The sequence below is a fragment of the Mesocricetus auratus genome, unplaced genomic scaffold, assembly GCF_017639785.1.
Source record: "Mesocricetus auratus isolate SY011 unplaced genomic scaffold, BCM_Maur_2.0 Super-Scaffold_100691, whole genome shotgun sequence".
Classification (NCBI taxonomy): Eukaryota; Metazoa; Chordata; class Mammalia; order Rodentia; family Cricetidae; genus Mesocricetus; species Mesocricetus auratus.
Genome location: NW_024429267.1, coordinates 25,350,003 through 25,364,152, shown reverse-complemented (window position 1 = coordinate 25,364,152; position 14,150 = coordinate 25,350,003). Strand labels below are relative to the sequence as shown.

At 43.2% G+C, this 14,150-nt stretch overlaps 1 protein-coding gene across 2 annotated transcripts in view; it reads left to right on the top strand.

The window, feature by feature from the left end:
- Me1 (malic enzyme 1) overlaps window positions 1-14,150 on the top strand; it is a 114,515-nt gene that overhangs the window by 97,255 nt on the left and 3,110 nt on the right. For both annotated transcript variants that reach the window (XM_040739629.1, XM_040739630.1), the window contains 4 exons: window positions 3,480-3,585; window positions 5,038-5,180; window positions 6,639-6,812; window positions 12,643-12,741. In XM_040739629.1, coding sequence (XP_040595563.1) covers window positions 3,480-3,585; window positions 5,038-5,180; window positions 6,639-6,812; window positions 12,643-12,741 — 522 coding nt within the window. The remainder of the gene's footprint in view (window positions 1-3,479; window positions 3,586-5,037; window positions 5,181-6,638; window positions 6,813-12,642; window positions 12,742-14,150) is intronic.

Sequence of the window (14,150 nt, the reverse complement as noted above, 5' to 3'; positions counted from 1 at the left end):
AAGGGGTGGATACAGCTTAGCCTTTGACCTTGAACCTAGAGGAGGTCATATTGGAAGCTCTGTGGAGTCCTGTAGCACTTGTCTCCTCAGGCCTTGGAAGCATAGGCTGGGTTCCTGCTTTTACAACTGCAACTGAGTGTATGCATTTCTGTGGAGAGTAGTAAGCCAAAATTGTATCATGTTTTGTTTAGAATGATTGCAGCGGAGAGTTACTGTTCCCAGGAAATATGCCTTTCCAAGCCAGGATTTTATTTGGTATCTCTACTGGAAATTTCACTGTGTCAGACTCAAACTAACTATGAATGCTAGCTTAGACTGCTTCCAGAAATTGTTCAGAAATAGTTTAGATATTAAAAACTGTAACTGTCAAATGATTCCAAAGTTTGTTTGTTTCATGTCTAGAATTTCTTTTATCTTTTTAATAAAGGAAGATAATATTTGCCAACTACCAATAAAGGAACTGAGGGGCAGAGAGGATTGCACAAACATTCATTTTATTAAACCATTTCAAGGGGAGGAGCCGTCGATTCCTACAGTCATTAGGACTAATGTAACATTAACAGAAGACAATGTACAGAGTTAGTATTAGAGCTGTTCTTGTGCTGTGGTCGAATATTGTGTTCTCAGCAGTCACATCTCAAGGACACACAACAGTGCTTTCTTCTCATTCATCTTTGGGTCAAAGTGGACAGTGCTGGTGATGTTTGCCCTCTGGCTCTAAGCTTCCTTCAGGCTGGATCTGCATCTGCCCCCTACTGCTCCATGTGGGTGGGCCCAGCGGAAGACTTTATAAAGCAGTGGCAATGGTGCTAGGGGACAGGTGGATAGATGCATCAGTTCTTACGACTGAGGGGGAATTGTCACTCCAGCCCACATTATTGTTCCAGTGTAAAAACACAGGCAAGGAAGACACAGAAGGCCCCAGTTTGATGGCTCCATGTAGGATCTTTCAGCGTTCAGATGCACAATGGCACTCATCATGATTCCGTTTCCTTCTGTTGTTTGATGTTGCATTTGTTATAAGGTGGACATTGAGCTCAGATCCTGTGCATATTTGTTTCAGGCTGGGATAAGTGCTGCTGTCCACAGTTAGGTGTAATAAGTGCATTTTTTAAACGAGGTGGAAGCTGGGCGTTGGTGGCGCACACCTTTAGTCCCAGCACTCGGGAGGCAGAGGCAGGCGGATCTCTGTGAATTCGAGGCCAGTCTGGTCTACACAGCGAGTTCCAGGACAGGCTGCAAAACAACACAGAGAAACCCTGTCTTGAAAAACCAAAAAACAAAACAAAACAAAAAACCCGAGGCGGATTCATTGAGCTGCAAATGCCTACGTAGTCTGCTTTTGTGGATGGACCTGTAGAGCCACCTAGCAGAGAGCACAGACACAGGAAGGAGGACAGAATATTGGGAAGAACTGGAAATTCTTTGATAAGCCAAATGCCCAGTTTTTCCTGTTGATGATGAAAACTTTATCGTTAGTCTCACTCATTCCTTCCATGCCAGGGTGCTGCCTAAGGTTTGTGATAGAATTATGCAAATGAAATCAATTCCTGTCTGTGATGCTAACAGAAGTAAGCATAAGAGAACTCAACAAGCTTGCCCCTTAGGATTTCAAATTATCTGCGAACTGTGAAATTTTCAGTATTATCATAGTTTTTATGTTATTAGAGCAGTTAAAATTTTTGCTACAAGCACAAAAGAAACTAGTCTATGTGTGTACTTGCTATTAATTCATTTAAAATTAATTTATGGGGGCTGGAGATGTAACTCACCAGTGCTACTAAAATTATCCTGCATTTTGTAAAGAAAGAGGAATAAAGATTTGGAATCATTTGACAGTTATGGTTTTCAGTATCAGAACCACTTCCTCAATGTGTGAAGTCTTTAACTCAATCTCTAATACCAAAGAAGTTTCTGTCAGCTGAGTTCTTTCAGATTTAGGATTAATCAGAAAACACATGTAAACAATTTGGTATTTCCCAATTAATGTAGAAATTAGAGTGATTTTTCAAGTAAACATGACTAATAAAAATATGTGCCGAAATATCCAACTTACTATTGCTAGTATTCTCTACTGCAGTGGGTTTAAATGGAAGCTTCAGATGTGATTGCAAATGAATGAAGGGTGTCTCAGATGTAGTGCATATTGATACACTACAGGAAGGATGGGAAAAGACTTCTTGGAACAGAACAGTGACCAATTTTGGGAAGCTACCCAATCCAATGTCACATTTATAATGCAAAACAGTGATATACAAACAGCAATTTGTAGCAGACTAGGATAAAATGTTCCAAAAATTATAAAGGGCTGGAAATAGTTTCTTTCCTCTTCACAGAATTTTTTTAAATCACAGCTGATAATGGTCCAACTACTTCCCATGTTCCCATCATTTCTTTAACCCCCAGTGACCTGGTGAGGCATAAGTTCTGCTCTGCTTGTTTATAGAGAAGGAAACAAGTATAAAGGAGTTCATGTGTTTTAGATTTTCTAAGAGTCTGTATATTGCCTTTAAAAGCAAATAAACCTGGGCTGGAGAGATGACTCGGTGGGTAAAGTGGTTGCCACACAATCATGAGGACCTGGGTTCAAACACCAAAACCCACATAAAGTAAATGACTGTGATTCCAGCAACTCCTGGCAAGAGGAAACGGGAGATTTCCTAGGAGCTTGCAGTTCAGCTAGCTCGTTTATGGAGTACACAGTGGTGAAGAGGGACTCTGTTTCAGACAGAATAGGAAGTGAAGCCCAGCAGCCAGGGTTGTATCCGACCTCCCCATGACCTCTGTGTGTCAACTCATACATATGACTACACATGCATGAGCGTGCATGTACACACACACACACACACACACACACACACACACTTTAAAGTTAGGAGATTGCACCACCTTTGGGCTTGACAGTTAGCATCCAGCATTTGGAGAGGTGCTCCTTCAGGGCACTCCTGTGCTATAGTGGAAAGGCAGTCCCAGACAGTGCCTGTCATAAGTTGTGGTCACTTAGTCAATGAACCTGTGTCCTCGTGTATAAAATAGCAGTGATTATACTTAGCCTCTGTCTCAAGGCTCTCGATGGATTTGTTTTGCTCATTGCTGTGTCACCATTGTCTGGAACACTCTCAGCCATATAAATATTTGTTGAAAGGACAAGTGAAGTAATATAGTGACCTTTAGAAATGGGCTTCAAGAATAGATGCCATGCCGGGCGGTGGTGGCACACGCCTTTAATCCCAACACTCGGGAGGCAGAGCCAGGCAGATCTCTGTGAGTTCGAGGCCGGGCTGGACCAACAACCTCCAAAACAATACAGAGAAACCCTGTCTTGTAAAACAAACAAACAAACAAACAAAAAAGAATAGATGCCATGTGTAGGATGCAGGATGGTAAGTGCGAGTACTAAGTACTAGCAGTGTGGAATGTTTGACGTGCCTTTGGTCCACACATTTGCAATAATTTTACTTCTCATTTGCATTATTCAGGGACGTGCTTCTCTCACAGAAGAGAAAGAGCTGTTTGCCCATGAACATGAAGAAATGAAGAACCTAGAAGCCATTGTTCAAAAGATAAAACCAACTGCCCTTATAGGTAAATTTATTTTCCTTTTCCTCTAATTTGATCTATTTAGCATTGTTTTGTTTTTTAAAAACTCTAACCTTTAGAATCCAGTAAGGAAATGGAGTCACTTAAGTTGTGGGGTCCTCATAAAAACTGAGATGTAATTCAACTCTGCCTTCCTAGTATTCCTGGTTTGAGCTGAAGTGTGTGGCCTTTGTGCTGTGTCAACTTGCTAACATCTGCCACAGTCAGCCCTGTTCCAGGCTTCATTACTCCAGGTAGACAGTCCTTCTAGAATGTGCTGGAAACCCGCCCCCAGACCACTGGTCTATGTCTAGAGATGGTTTTTAGTTGTCACCAATATGAAAGGCATGTGGGGGACATGGAGAAAGAAAGGACAGGAATGGTCAGCTCACATCCAATGGGTAGAGGCTGGTGATGTTGGCAAAAAGTCTTGTGGTGCACAGGGCAGCCTTGTCATGAGGAACCATGCCCGTAGTATACTATTCATGCCATGAGGAGCCATGCCCGCAGTATACTAGTTATGCCATGAGGAACCATGCCTGCGGTATACTAATCACACTGAGATCCAGGAGCTCTGAACGAGTCTTCCTAGAAGACAGGGTTTGCACTTCATCTATCATTGCGCTCTTCCTTAGGTACTCAAGCACTGTGTGTGCACAGTGTGATGTGTAGTGTGCAGCTGGGCATGTTGTGCACACCTACTATCCCATCCCAGCTTTGGGAAATGGAGACTGGCGGACAGGAGCTCAGCCTGAGCTATATAGACCTTGTTTTAAAAATCCATAGAAGAGATGTTTAATGTGTTCAGATCCTTTGCTTAAAATCTTGAAGGAAGTTACGACAGTTTGTTCCTATCCCATGTGTGTCTGTCTGCTTTTAAGTCATAGTCTGTTCTTAGAAGTGTGTTTGCAGTAGTTGATAGTATTGTGGGCTCTGATCCAGCATCATGAAGAACTGTACCAAGCTTGGGTGTGCTTTACACAGTGCATTCTACAGTAATCTTACTACTTTTCATTATGTTGGTTGTTTTATTCTGCTTTCAGCGAGTAGTTATTTCAGTTTCACAATAGGATGATATGATTGTTAACATTACCTATAAAGATATAGTTATCATAGTCTACTCAAGATTGCCAAGAGAGAATGTAGTAGATTTAATACATTTATGGTTTAATTTCCTGATACAAATGCTTGTAACCAGAACTCCTAATGACTGACTAGGAACTCTGTATTGTGAGTCTGATGTCATACCTGTGATTTATAAAGGCACTTGTTGATGTAATCCTAAAGATGATTGGCCTTGAGCAACATTGTTTCACTGATAGACTTGAGTGTGAACATTTCTGTACTTTGTTTAGGGCCTGTTAGAACATGGCTGCCATATCATTGTTTTGGGGCCTGAGCCTCTTACACAAACTAACCAATGACAGTCCTACTCCCCATTTCTTGCTTCTTTTTTAGGAGTTGCTGCAATTGGTGGTGCTTTCACAGAACAAATTCTCAAAGATATGGCTGCCTTCAATGAACGGCCCATCATTTTTGCTTTGAGTAATCCAACCAGCAAAGCAGAATGTTCTGCAGAACAGTGCTATAAAATGACCAAGGTGAGCAGTCAAATGGTGGTTAATTTCAGGAAGCCTAGGATACCCAAGGTGTTGATCATGTTGATCATGTATGCTTGACTTACTCCATCTAAACTGAAAGATACATGAACTCCCCAAGGGCATGACTGCCTCCCTTGGGGTTGAATCACTCTTCTCATCTTCAATAAATCAACCAACTTTGAATGTCTTAGTGATAACTTTCCTTGAGTTATTTGAAAAGTAAGACTTAAATATAAAAAAAGAAAGGGAAAGAACTTAGCCTTGGATGGTTCTGAAGCTATCTTTAACTTGCTGTTCCCAAGCACTGAAGCATACAAAATGAAACCACAGTTTAGTTTTTGCTTAGCTCAATTTTGGGTTTGGATTTTGATGCCATGGGTGGAGGATCTGGGCAACTATGCTGATACCCAGCCTGGCTGGCATAGAATCCTTAGTGCTCACTACTTCACTGTTGTAAAAATAAAAAGTTAATTTTATACTGTGTTTGTACTAGCATATACTTGACTGATAGGTTGGCAGGAAGCCTTCAGCTCTCCTCAAATTTGAGAATATCATTATAACAAAAATGAAGTTAGTTTATGCATCTAAATCCTTTATTTTGGGAATATAAAATAGAGTAGAGGGGAAACACAGCCAGAGTTGTGATACTGTGTACAAGCCAGAGCCTGTAGGCTCTACTTTGTAAGTAACGTGTCAAGTGCTCATCACTGGAAAAAATCATGTTTTTAACAATGAACCACTCCGTGGTTTCTCTCTCTTATCTGGGATGGCATCACTACCCTCAGTAATTTTAGTCTTTATCTCATGTCCAGACTGAGTTTTCTTTACATTTTTCAATAGCTTTAAATCCTCAAGGGAAGAAAACACAACCTTTTGAGCAGAATTATAGTACAGTGGCCCCTGATAAGCAAGTGTGTCATTAATTATTTTGTCTTTGTGTATCTGAACAGCTCTTGTTAGTGTAGAGGCTCCTGCCATACATACACGTTAGCTCAATTTTATACTGTGTTTTAAACTTTCAGTGTGTCAGAAATAGGTGACCTCAGCTAGCTCTTAAGATCTTGCCTAATGCTCTGTATTGTAAAACATTGAAAGTTACCTTGAGGCTGCACGTTATGTTCCAACCTGACATATAATTTTCAATCCTCTAAGAACCTGTTGGTTTTATCTTCAGAAGTCTGTAGTTAGAGGCCTCTATAATATGGTTGTTGGGCCTGTGGTTGGAACACTGCAGAGAACAGAGTGGCTAGGGAATCCTGTGTTTTTCCCACTCCTGGACAGATTCGTACAGTCAACAGTGATGAGCACCCCTTCCTAATCCGTTGGCAGCACCAACACCACAGCCCCCAGGCCCACGAGGAGTCAAGCACTCCTTAGACTGCCTGTGGATGGCTCTGTTGCAGCATTTGTTCTCAGATACCCTAGGTGTCTTTATCATCGGTACTGTCTACGTTGCAGGGGCGTGCGATCTTCGCCAGCGGCAGTCCTTTTGATCCAGTCACTCTTCCAGATGGACAGACACTCTTCCCTGGCCAAGGCAACAATTCCTACGTGTTCCCTGGAGTTGCTCTTGGGGTGGTGGCCTGTGGGCTGAGACACATCACGGACAAGGTCTTCCTCACGACTGCCGAGGTACTGTGGAGAGCAGGCCCGTGTCCAGGCAGCATTTCCTCAGCTCAGTGTTTTCTTTATTTAGCCTCACAGCTGTCTGTCAAGTGAGAAGAGCTTAGGAGTGGGTAGCAGGTTCATGAGTCACTAGTAAGATTCCTCCTCAGTGGTTATTAGGTTACATTTCATAGAAGGAGCCTTTTATTGCCTCAGATACTGATGAACTTTTACACCTCAGTGAAACAAAGTGTTCTTTTCCAAATGGTGATAAGTAACATTTCTCCATTGTGAGCCTTCCTAAAGAACGACCTTTTAAAGTCTGACATAGTATAGCAGAGGTGGCTGTCATTAATGTTGCAGTGCAGAAAATAGGAGCCACACTAGTACTGAAGCTGAAATGACATTAACACAGGACATTACATGGTCACTAAAGGGGCTGCTGAGAAGGTTCAGTGGGTAAAGATGCTTGCTGCCATTGAGAACCTGAATTCAGTGTTCAGGGCTTACATAGTAGAAGGAGAAAAACCTCTCCTTGATCTTGGTCTCTGACTTCCACAGGTGTGTCCTGGCATGTATGTGCCCCACCACCACCGTAAATTTAAATAAGATTTATTTATTTAGTATAGTGTTCTGTCTGCATGTATGCCGGCATGCCAGAAGAGGACACCAGATCATATTACAGATGGTTGTGAGCTACCATGTGCTTACTGGGAATTGAATTTAGGACTTGTAACAGCTATAACCTCTGAACAATCTCTCCAGCTCCCATGAGGATTTGGTTTTTCACTGGTAGGAGAAGTCAGTTCTCTCCTGGGTTTTAGAAAAGGTCCTCAGGATGTCACAGAGCCAGGGAATCATATACAGTTGAGAACTGATTTCACCCACCTGCAGGCTAACATGTTAGCCATAGCTTTGTAGACACTGGCAGGGAGCGTGACGCTTCAGCTCAGAGACAAAGAGCTTTGCTGTCCCTGGTGCAGAAGATCCTGTGAGCTTCGTGCTGTCTTCAGCTCCCTTTGCGTCCTGAGCCTCAGCAGGGTGGTGACAGTGGGTGACCATATATTTGTAAACCACAAATGTCAATTTCTCTGAACAAATTAAACACGGTATAACATAATAGTTGAACTGAGCCAAATGAAACCAAATCAGTCTAAAGCCCGTATTCAGCAAACATGCTGCGCTGTGACAAGGAATCCCAAGAACAGGGGCAGATTCCAGAGTCACTGGTGGGATCAAAGAGCACAGCCTGGCTAGTGCCTGCCTCCAGCTGTGGGATAGAAGCCTGGAAGCTGAAGCATTCTTCAGGCATTTTTTCACAGGGTTCAAAGTGTGACAGCTCGTGTGTCTGGTTTGTTTCTTTTTAACTCAAAAATATTGTTACATTCAAATGGATATGCAATTACTAAGAACATTTTAAGGTTTTTATATAAAGAAGACTATAACCCTTTTAGGACAAAACAGAAGAGCTTGATTCTCTTTAGCCTGCTTTCTTCCTTCTGCTCTAGCACCCCCTAGTGATAATGTCAAGCAAATACTCTTTATTTTTTATTCTCCAATAGTAATGATCACAACTAAAGGCTCCTGCTTTAATCACAAGTGGATCTCTGTGAATTCAAGGAGAGTCATAGCAAGTTTCAGGCCAGCCAAAGTTATGTGATGGCACCTGAGCGCCCCCTCCCAAATATATATACATACATATATATATATATATATATATATATATATATATATATATATATGAAGAAAAAAACCCTAATTGGGTGTAGTGGCTCATTTGAGAGGTGAAGGACTTCAAGCTTAAAGTCAGTCTTGGCTACAAAGAGAGCTCCAGGTCAGCTCCGCTGCACAGGGAGACACCAGAGCCAAGCAGGGGAGAGAACGGCGCCGTGCACAGCTGCACTGTCCTCACTGCAAGTTCTCTCTCAGCTGCATCTTTGGCCTTCAGTTCTCTTCTGTTTCTTACAGCACTCCCCTGCTTCTTTTCCTTGTCTATTTATCTGTCTTTTAATTAAGACCCTGTGTGTGTGTGTGTGTGTGTGTCTGTCTGTCTGTCTGTCTGTCTGTCAGTCTGTCTTTGGCCTTCAGTTCTCTTCTATTTCTTACAACACTCCCCTGCATCTTTTCCTTGTCTATTTATCTCTCTTTTAATTAAGACCGCGAGCGCGTGCACGCGTTCGTGTGTGTGTGTGTGTGTGTGTGTGTGTGCGCGCATGTGTGTGTGTCTGTCTGTCTTTGGCCTTCAGTTCTCTTCTATTTCTTACAACACTCCCCTGCTTCTTTTCCTTGTCTATTTATCTGTCTTTTAATTAAGACCGTGTGTGTGTGTGTGTGTGTGTTTGTGTGTCTGTGTGTCTGACTGTCTGTCTGTCTGTCTACATACATACATACAGTTTAGGGTGTTTTCTACTTTGCTTTCCACCTAGTTTTTTAAGTTGGGGCTTGCAGATTTGGGTGGGCTGGCTGACAGCAGGGTCTACTTGTTTCTGCCCGACCCCCAAGCACTGGGATCCTAGTGTAGGCTGCAGACCCCTGCCCCGTACCACACAGGTGCTGAGGCCCTCTCAGGCCCTCAAGTATACATGAGCGCTTAGGGACTCCGGAGGCTCCCAGCCCCGAGGCAACTCTTCCTAAAACACTCTGAGTTTTCTTCCTGATTGGTGTTTGCTCTTGAGAGCTTCAGATTTTAAAAAGATCGTGTCGGCTGTGTAACTGAAGAGGTCACTCTCTCTACAGCCATTCTTCAGAGTGCTGACCCAGAGCAGAAGCAGTGCTTGGACATGGTTGAGTTCAGCAGCACCAGCCCCAGTGTGGCAGGAAAACAGATCCAGGGCTGTCGATGCTCACTGCCGAGGGCCTAGGGAAGGCTCTCTCGTCCAACCAGCTAACTGAAGTGACAGTTGAACTTGCTGTATTTGACAAGCACAGGTCTTACCACTTTTAGTATTATAGACAAAACAAACAAACAAACATCACTTTTAGTATTATAGAACACACACACAAACAAAAAACTGTTCTAGAGAGATGATTTGGTGAGTGAAAGCACTGACCAATCTTCCAGAGGACCTGGGTTCAATTCCCAGCGCACATGGTACCTCCCAACCATTTATAACTCCAATTCTAGGGCATTTGACATCTTCTGTCTTCCAAGGGCACAAGGCATGGACATACATGGTGCATAGACATGCATGCAGACAAAACACCCATATATAAAATAATAAAAATGTAAATACTAGTTTGGTCACATATGAAACTGGAAATCTCATAGATTGTACCAAATCTGAAAGGTTATTCTGGATTCCTAAAATTGTATTTTTTATGTGTGTGCAAACATTGTATGCATATGTACTTATGCAGGTGAGAGTGCATGTGTGTGCACAGGTGTGTGAAAGCCAGAGATTTTGAGGCAGGCTCTCTCGCTGAGTCCAGAGCTCACCAGTTGGCTAGACTGGCTGGCCACCGAGCTAGGGAAAGAGGTGTGTGGGTGGGGGTGATCCTCTTGTCTCTGCCTCCTGGAGCTGGTTACAGGCATGTACCAGCACAGCCGGCTTTTATGCAGGAGCTGCGGATCTGAGCTCTGACTCTCAGGAGTGTGCAGCAAACATTTTACTCTACATCATCTTTCCAGTCTCTGCTCCTGAATCTTCTTTTTAATTCTAAAGAGATTTGTAACTTTTCTGATGCTGGTACCCAACAGTGCAGCTCAGTTCAGTATCCACTGCTTGTGTAGTCTACGGCAGTACATCAGAGTGTTTGTACTGACATGAATTTGTCGTGATGTATGGGCAGGAGCCTTGGCTCTTTGAATACTTGAAAATTACACTACAATACAACAGAGCTAAGTTTTCTCCAAGACTTCCATCTTGTAAATGACTGTAGAGTAAACATCACACAGAACTGCATCGCTATATACAAAACAGGGCCTGACAGGTCTACTGTTTACATAGTGTGTCAGGTGTTTGCCACTAGAGTGATTGAGCCGCTCAGTTGTTTCTGTCTCCTGTTTGTGTCCTTAGTGATTTGGAGTCTTTAAAAAAAGATTTTTTATTTTTTTTTCATTTTCTGTGCTTGTTTTCCTTACTGTATATTAGTACACTGTGTATGTCCTTGTGCTCATGGACCAGAAGAGTGCATCAGATGCCCCGGAACTGGAGTCACAGACAGTTGTGAGCTTCCATGTGGGTGTTGAGGTTCAAACCCTGTCCCTCTAAAAGAGCAGCTAGAGCTCTTACTCACTGAGCCATCACTGCTGACCCAAGGCAGTTGCTTTTTGCTTGTTTTGTTTTGTTTGTTGTTGCGGGTAGGGTTTTAGTATGTAACTGGCTGGCTGTAACTCATTGCATACCAGGCTAACTTCAAATTCAATTGTCTGCCTGTGACTCCTGAGTGCTGGGTGAAGGTGTGCACCACCACATCCAGCTTGACTCTCATCTCCTCTGCAGATTGGGAGTTACCAGACGTCCCTCACTAGTCCTTCAATCTGTAAGAGAGGAAAAACCACACAACCCTTGAGCTGACTCTGCCTGAGCTCTGGGGAAGGAGTGGCTGTCAGTATGAGTGACTGCTTCCTGACCTGCTCTAATTTGTGGGAAATGGCACATCCAGTTGGGTGGCAGGACATTTGTTTCTGTGTTTAAAGTTTGGGACCCTGGTCACCATCTCTGAGGCAAAGAAAAACTTGGGTTTACTACCCTGTAACAAAAGTAAGAAAGTAATTAGTTAAATGAATTTATTATATAGTCAGAGTCAATAGTCTCTAAGTCTATGCATTTTCATCACTCTTCTATTGCTGTGAAGAGACACCATTTTAATTGGGAGCTTGCTTACAGTTGTCATCATGGCAGGGAGCATGGCGGTACCTAGGTGGGCATGTGCTGGAGGAGTAGCTGAGAGCTACTCTCCATGAGTTCAAGATTAGCCTGGTCTACCTCTCCAGTTGCAGACTAACCAGAGCTACATAATGAGACCCCATCTCAAAAGGAGTGACTTGGGGGTATAGGATGAAGGCTTCCTGATCCCAGAGTCACAGCATATGGATTAAGACACACCCACATTTTTCTCTAATTCCTTGTTTTTCCCCAAGTTTATAATAGTTATCTGGATAAGTAATTAAGTAAAATTAAAGCATATTTAAGATTCTGACAGCTGGGAATATAGCTCTGGGTGGAGTGCTTGCTTAGCATGCACAAAGCCTGGGTTTGATCCAGAGACAGACAGACAGACACTGACTCACTATTTGATTGCTCAGAATGTTGCCAGTGAAGGTTTTCTGTCTCAACTCTGCCCCAGCATTTCTGTTCCAGGCCCAGCCATGAGCTGCCCTAGACCCACCTTGCACAGTGACGTCATTGTTGACCTCTGTCTGGAGCTAGGGAGTGGCTTAGGGAGAGAAACGGGAGGTTGGTTAGGTAAGCTGATAAATAAGGGTCTGGGCAAATTTAAGTCCTTCTTGGAGCGGAACTGAGCAAGCTTTCCTGGCCCCCGCTGTACCCTGCATGAGTTCTGAGTGTGGGGTAACAGTGGGTCTGCCTTTGCTAACTGCCCTCCTCTGTTTTCGGGGTCCTCTCCCATGACTTCTTCATCCCCGTTTTCTTTTCACCTGTTCCTCTAGGAAATTTTAAATTTATGTTAGTGTGAGAGAACTGAACCAAAGGGAACGTGTGTTCTCTTCTCTGTTTGACTTGTATGATCCCAGCAGTTGCCATGGCTTACCTTTTCTGTTGATAAGGAAGGGGCATTATTAGACAGTCATTTTCATGTGACGGTTTCCAGACACGGCCATTCCCTGAGTTATCTGTATATTTACCACACTGAATCATGCAATGTATAAACGTTTTTAATCTTTTCTCTTTTAAAGATCATATCTCAGCAAGTGTCCGATAAACACCTAGAAGAGGGCCGACTCTATCCTCCTTTGAATACAATTCAAGATGTTTCATTGAAAATTGCAGTACAGGTAAAATCCATGTAACTTCATTATTTTCCCTTCCTTCCCTGGCTAAATAGTATTGTTACTATTTTACATGCTTGGTGGCATGTATGTTCATTTTCTAGGACTTAAGGAAATGAGACATAGTGATAGAGAGTGCTGACCTCATCCTCAGATGGATGGAAACTTGGGGGCTAGTTAGAGATTTTTCCATTCATTTTTCTCCTGGGACTTATATTTCATTCCATTTAGTCAGGCTTCTCCCAATTCACCTCAGTGTACTTGTTCTATGTAGTTGTTTATATAGTTCTCACAAACTACCTAGAGTGACATTTATATCTGGAGCCTCCTGCCACCTCCCTGTTTGTGACTTAGAGCAGTGTTTCTCACCCTTCCTAATGCTGTGACACTTTAATATAGTTCCTCATATTGTGGTGACCCCCGACCATAAAGTTATTTTTGTTGCTGATGGAACTCTTTCAAACCCCAAAGGGTGTGCGATCCACATGTTGAGAACCACTGAGGACACAGGCGACAGTGTCTGGGGACACAGGGCCCCTTTGGCAAGCTATTAGTTTGAGGGCAGACAAGCTGGGGATCATAGTGGCTGCTTGGAGGCAGTGCTGGGTGACAGGAAACTATATCTTCTGATCTGGGAGTCAAGAAAGCAGGCAAGCTCAGCCATGGGCATTGGTGGACAATTACATGGTATGTGTGTTGGAGGAGGAGAGAGAGGAAGTTTGTGTGTGTGTGTGTGTGTGTGTGTGTGTGAGAGAGAGAGAGAGAGAGAGAGAGAGAGAGAGAGAGAGAGAGGGAGGGAGGGAGAGAGAGAAGAGACAGAGTGAGAGAGATAAGAGACAGAGAATGAGACAGAGAGAGAGAAACAGACAGACAGACAGACAGACAGACAGACAGACAGACGAAAAGGTTCCACTTTCCTAGTCAGAACTCAGAGAGTAGGCAGCCTTGCAGTGGATCTGTAAGTATCTGGGGTGAGTAGTGATCCTTTGCCTCAGTAAGGGATCGTCAGCCTCACATCTTCTAACGTCTTCACTCAGTAAGGGATCATCAGCCTCTTCTAACGTCTTCACTCAGGTGTGTGGTGTTTCTTTTCGCCTTCTGGCTTCATGCTGTTCTTTGTTCTGTAAGATTTATTGTTTTGGAGTTTGGGAGTGGAGCAAGTCTTGAAAACTGAAAGACTATTCAGTGACATGTCTCCTCTAACAATGCCATTCTTAAGCCTTCGCAAACAGTTCTTCCAAGTATTTAAACATTTGAGTAATGTATGGGACCATTCTCCTTCAAGCCACCACACATGGTATTTCTAACTCTAAGGAGAGTGCTTTTTACAATTCCCTCTTCCTTGCCAGGACCATAGGAGGTGGGGCTTAAAGCTGATTGTGAAGGTCAGGTCCGTCTCCAGGGACCTCCATGCC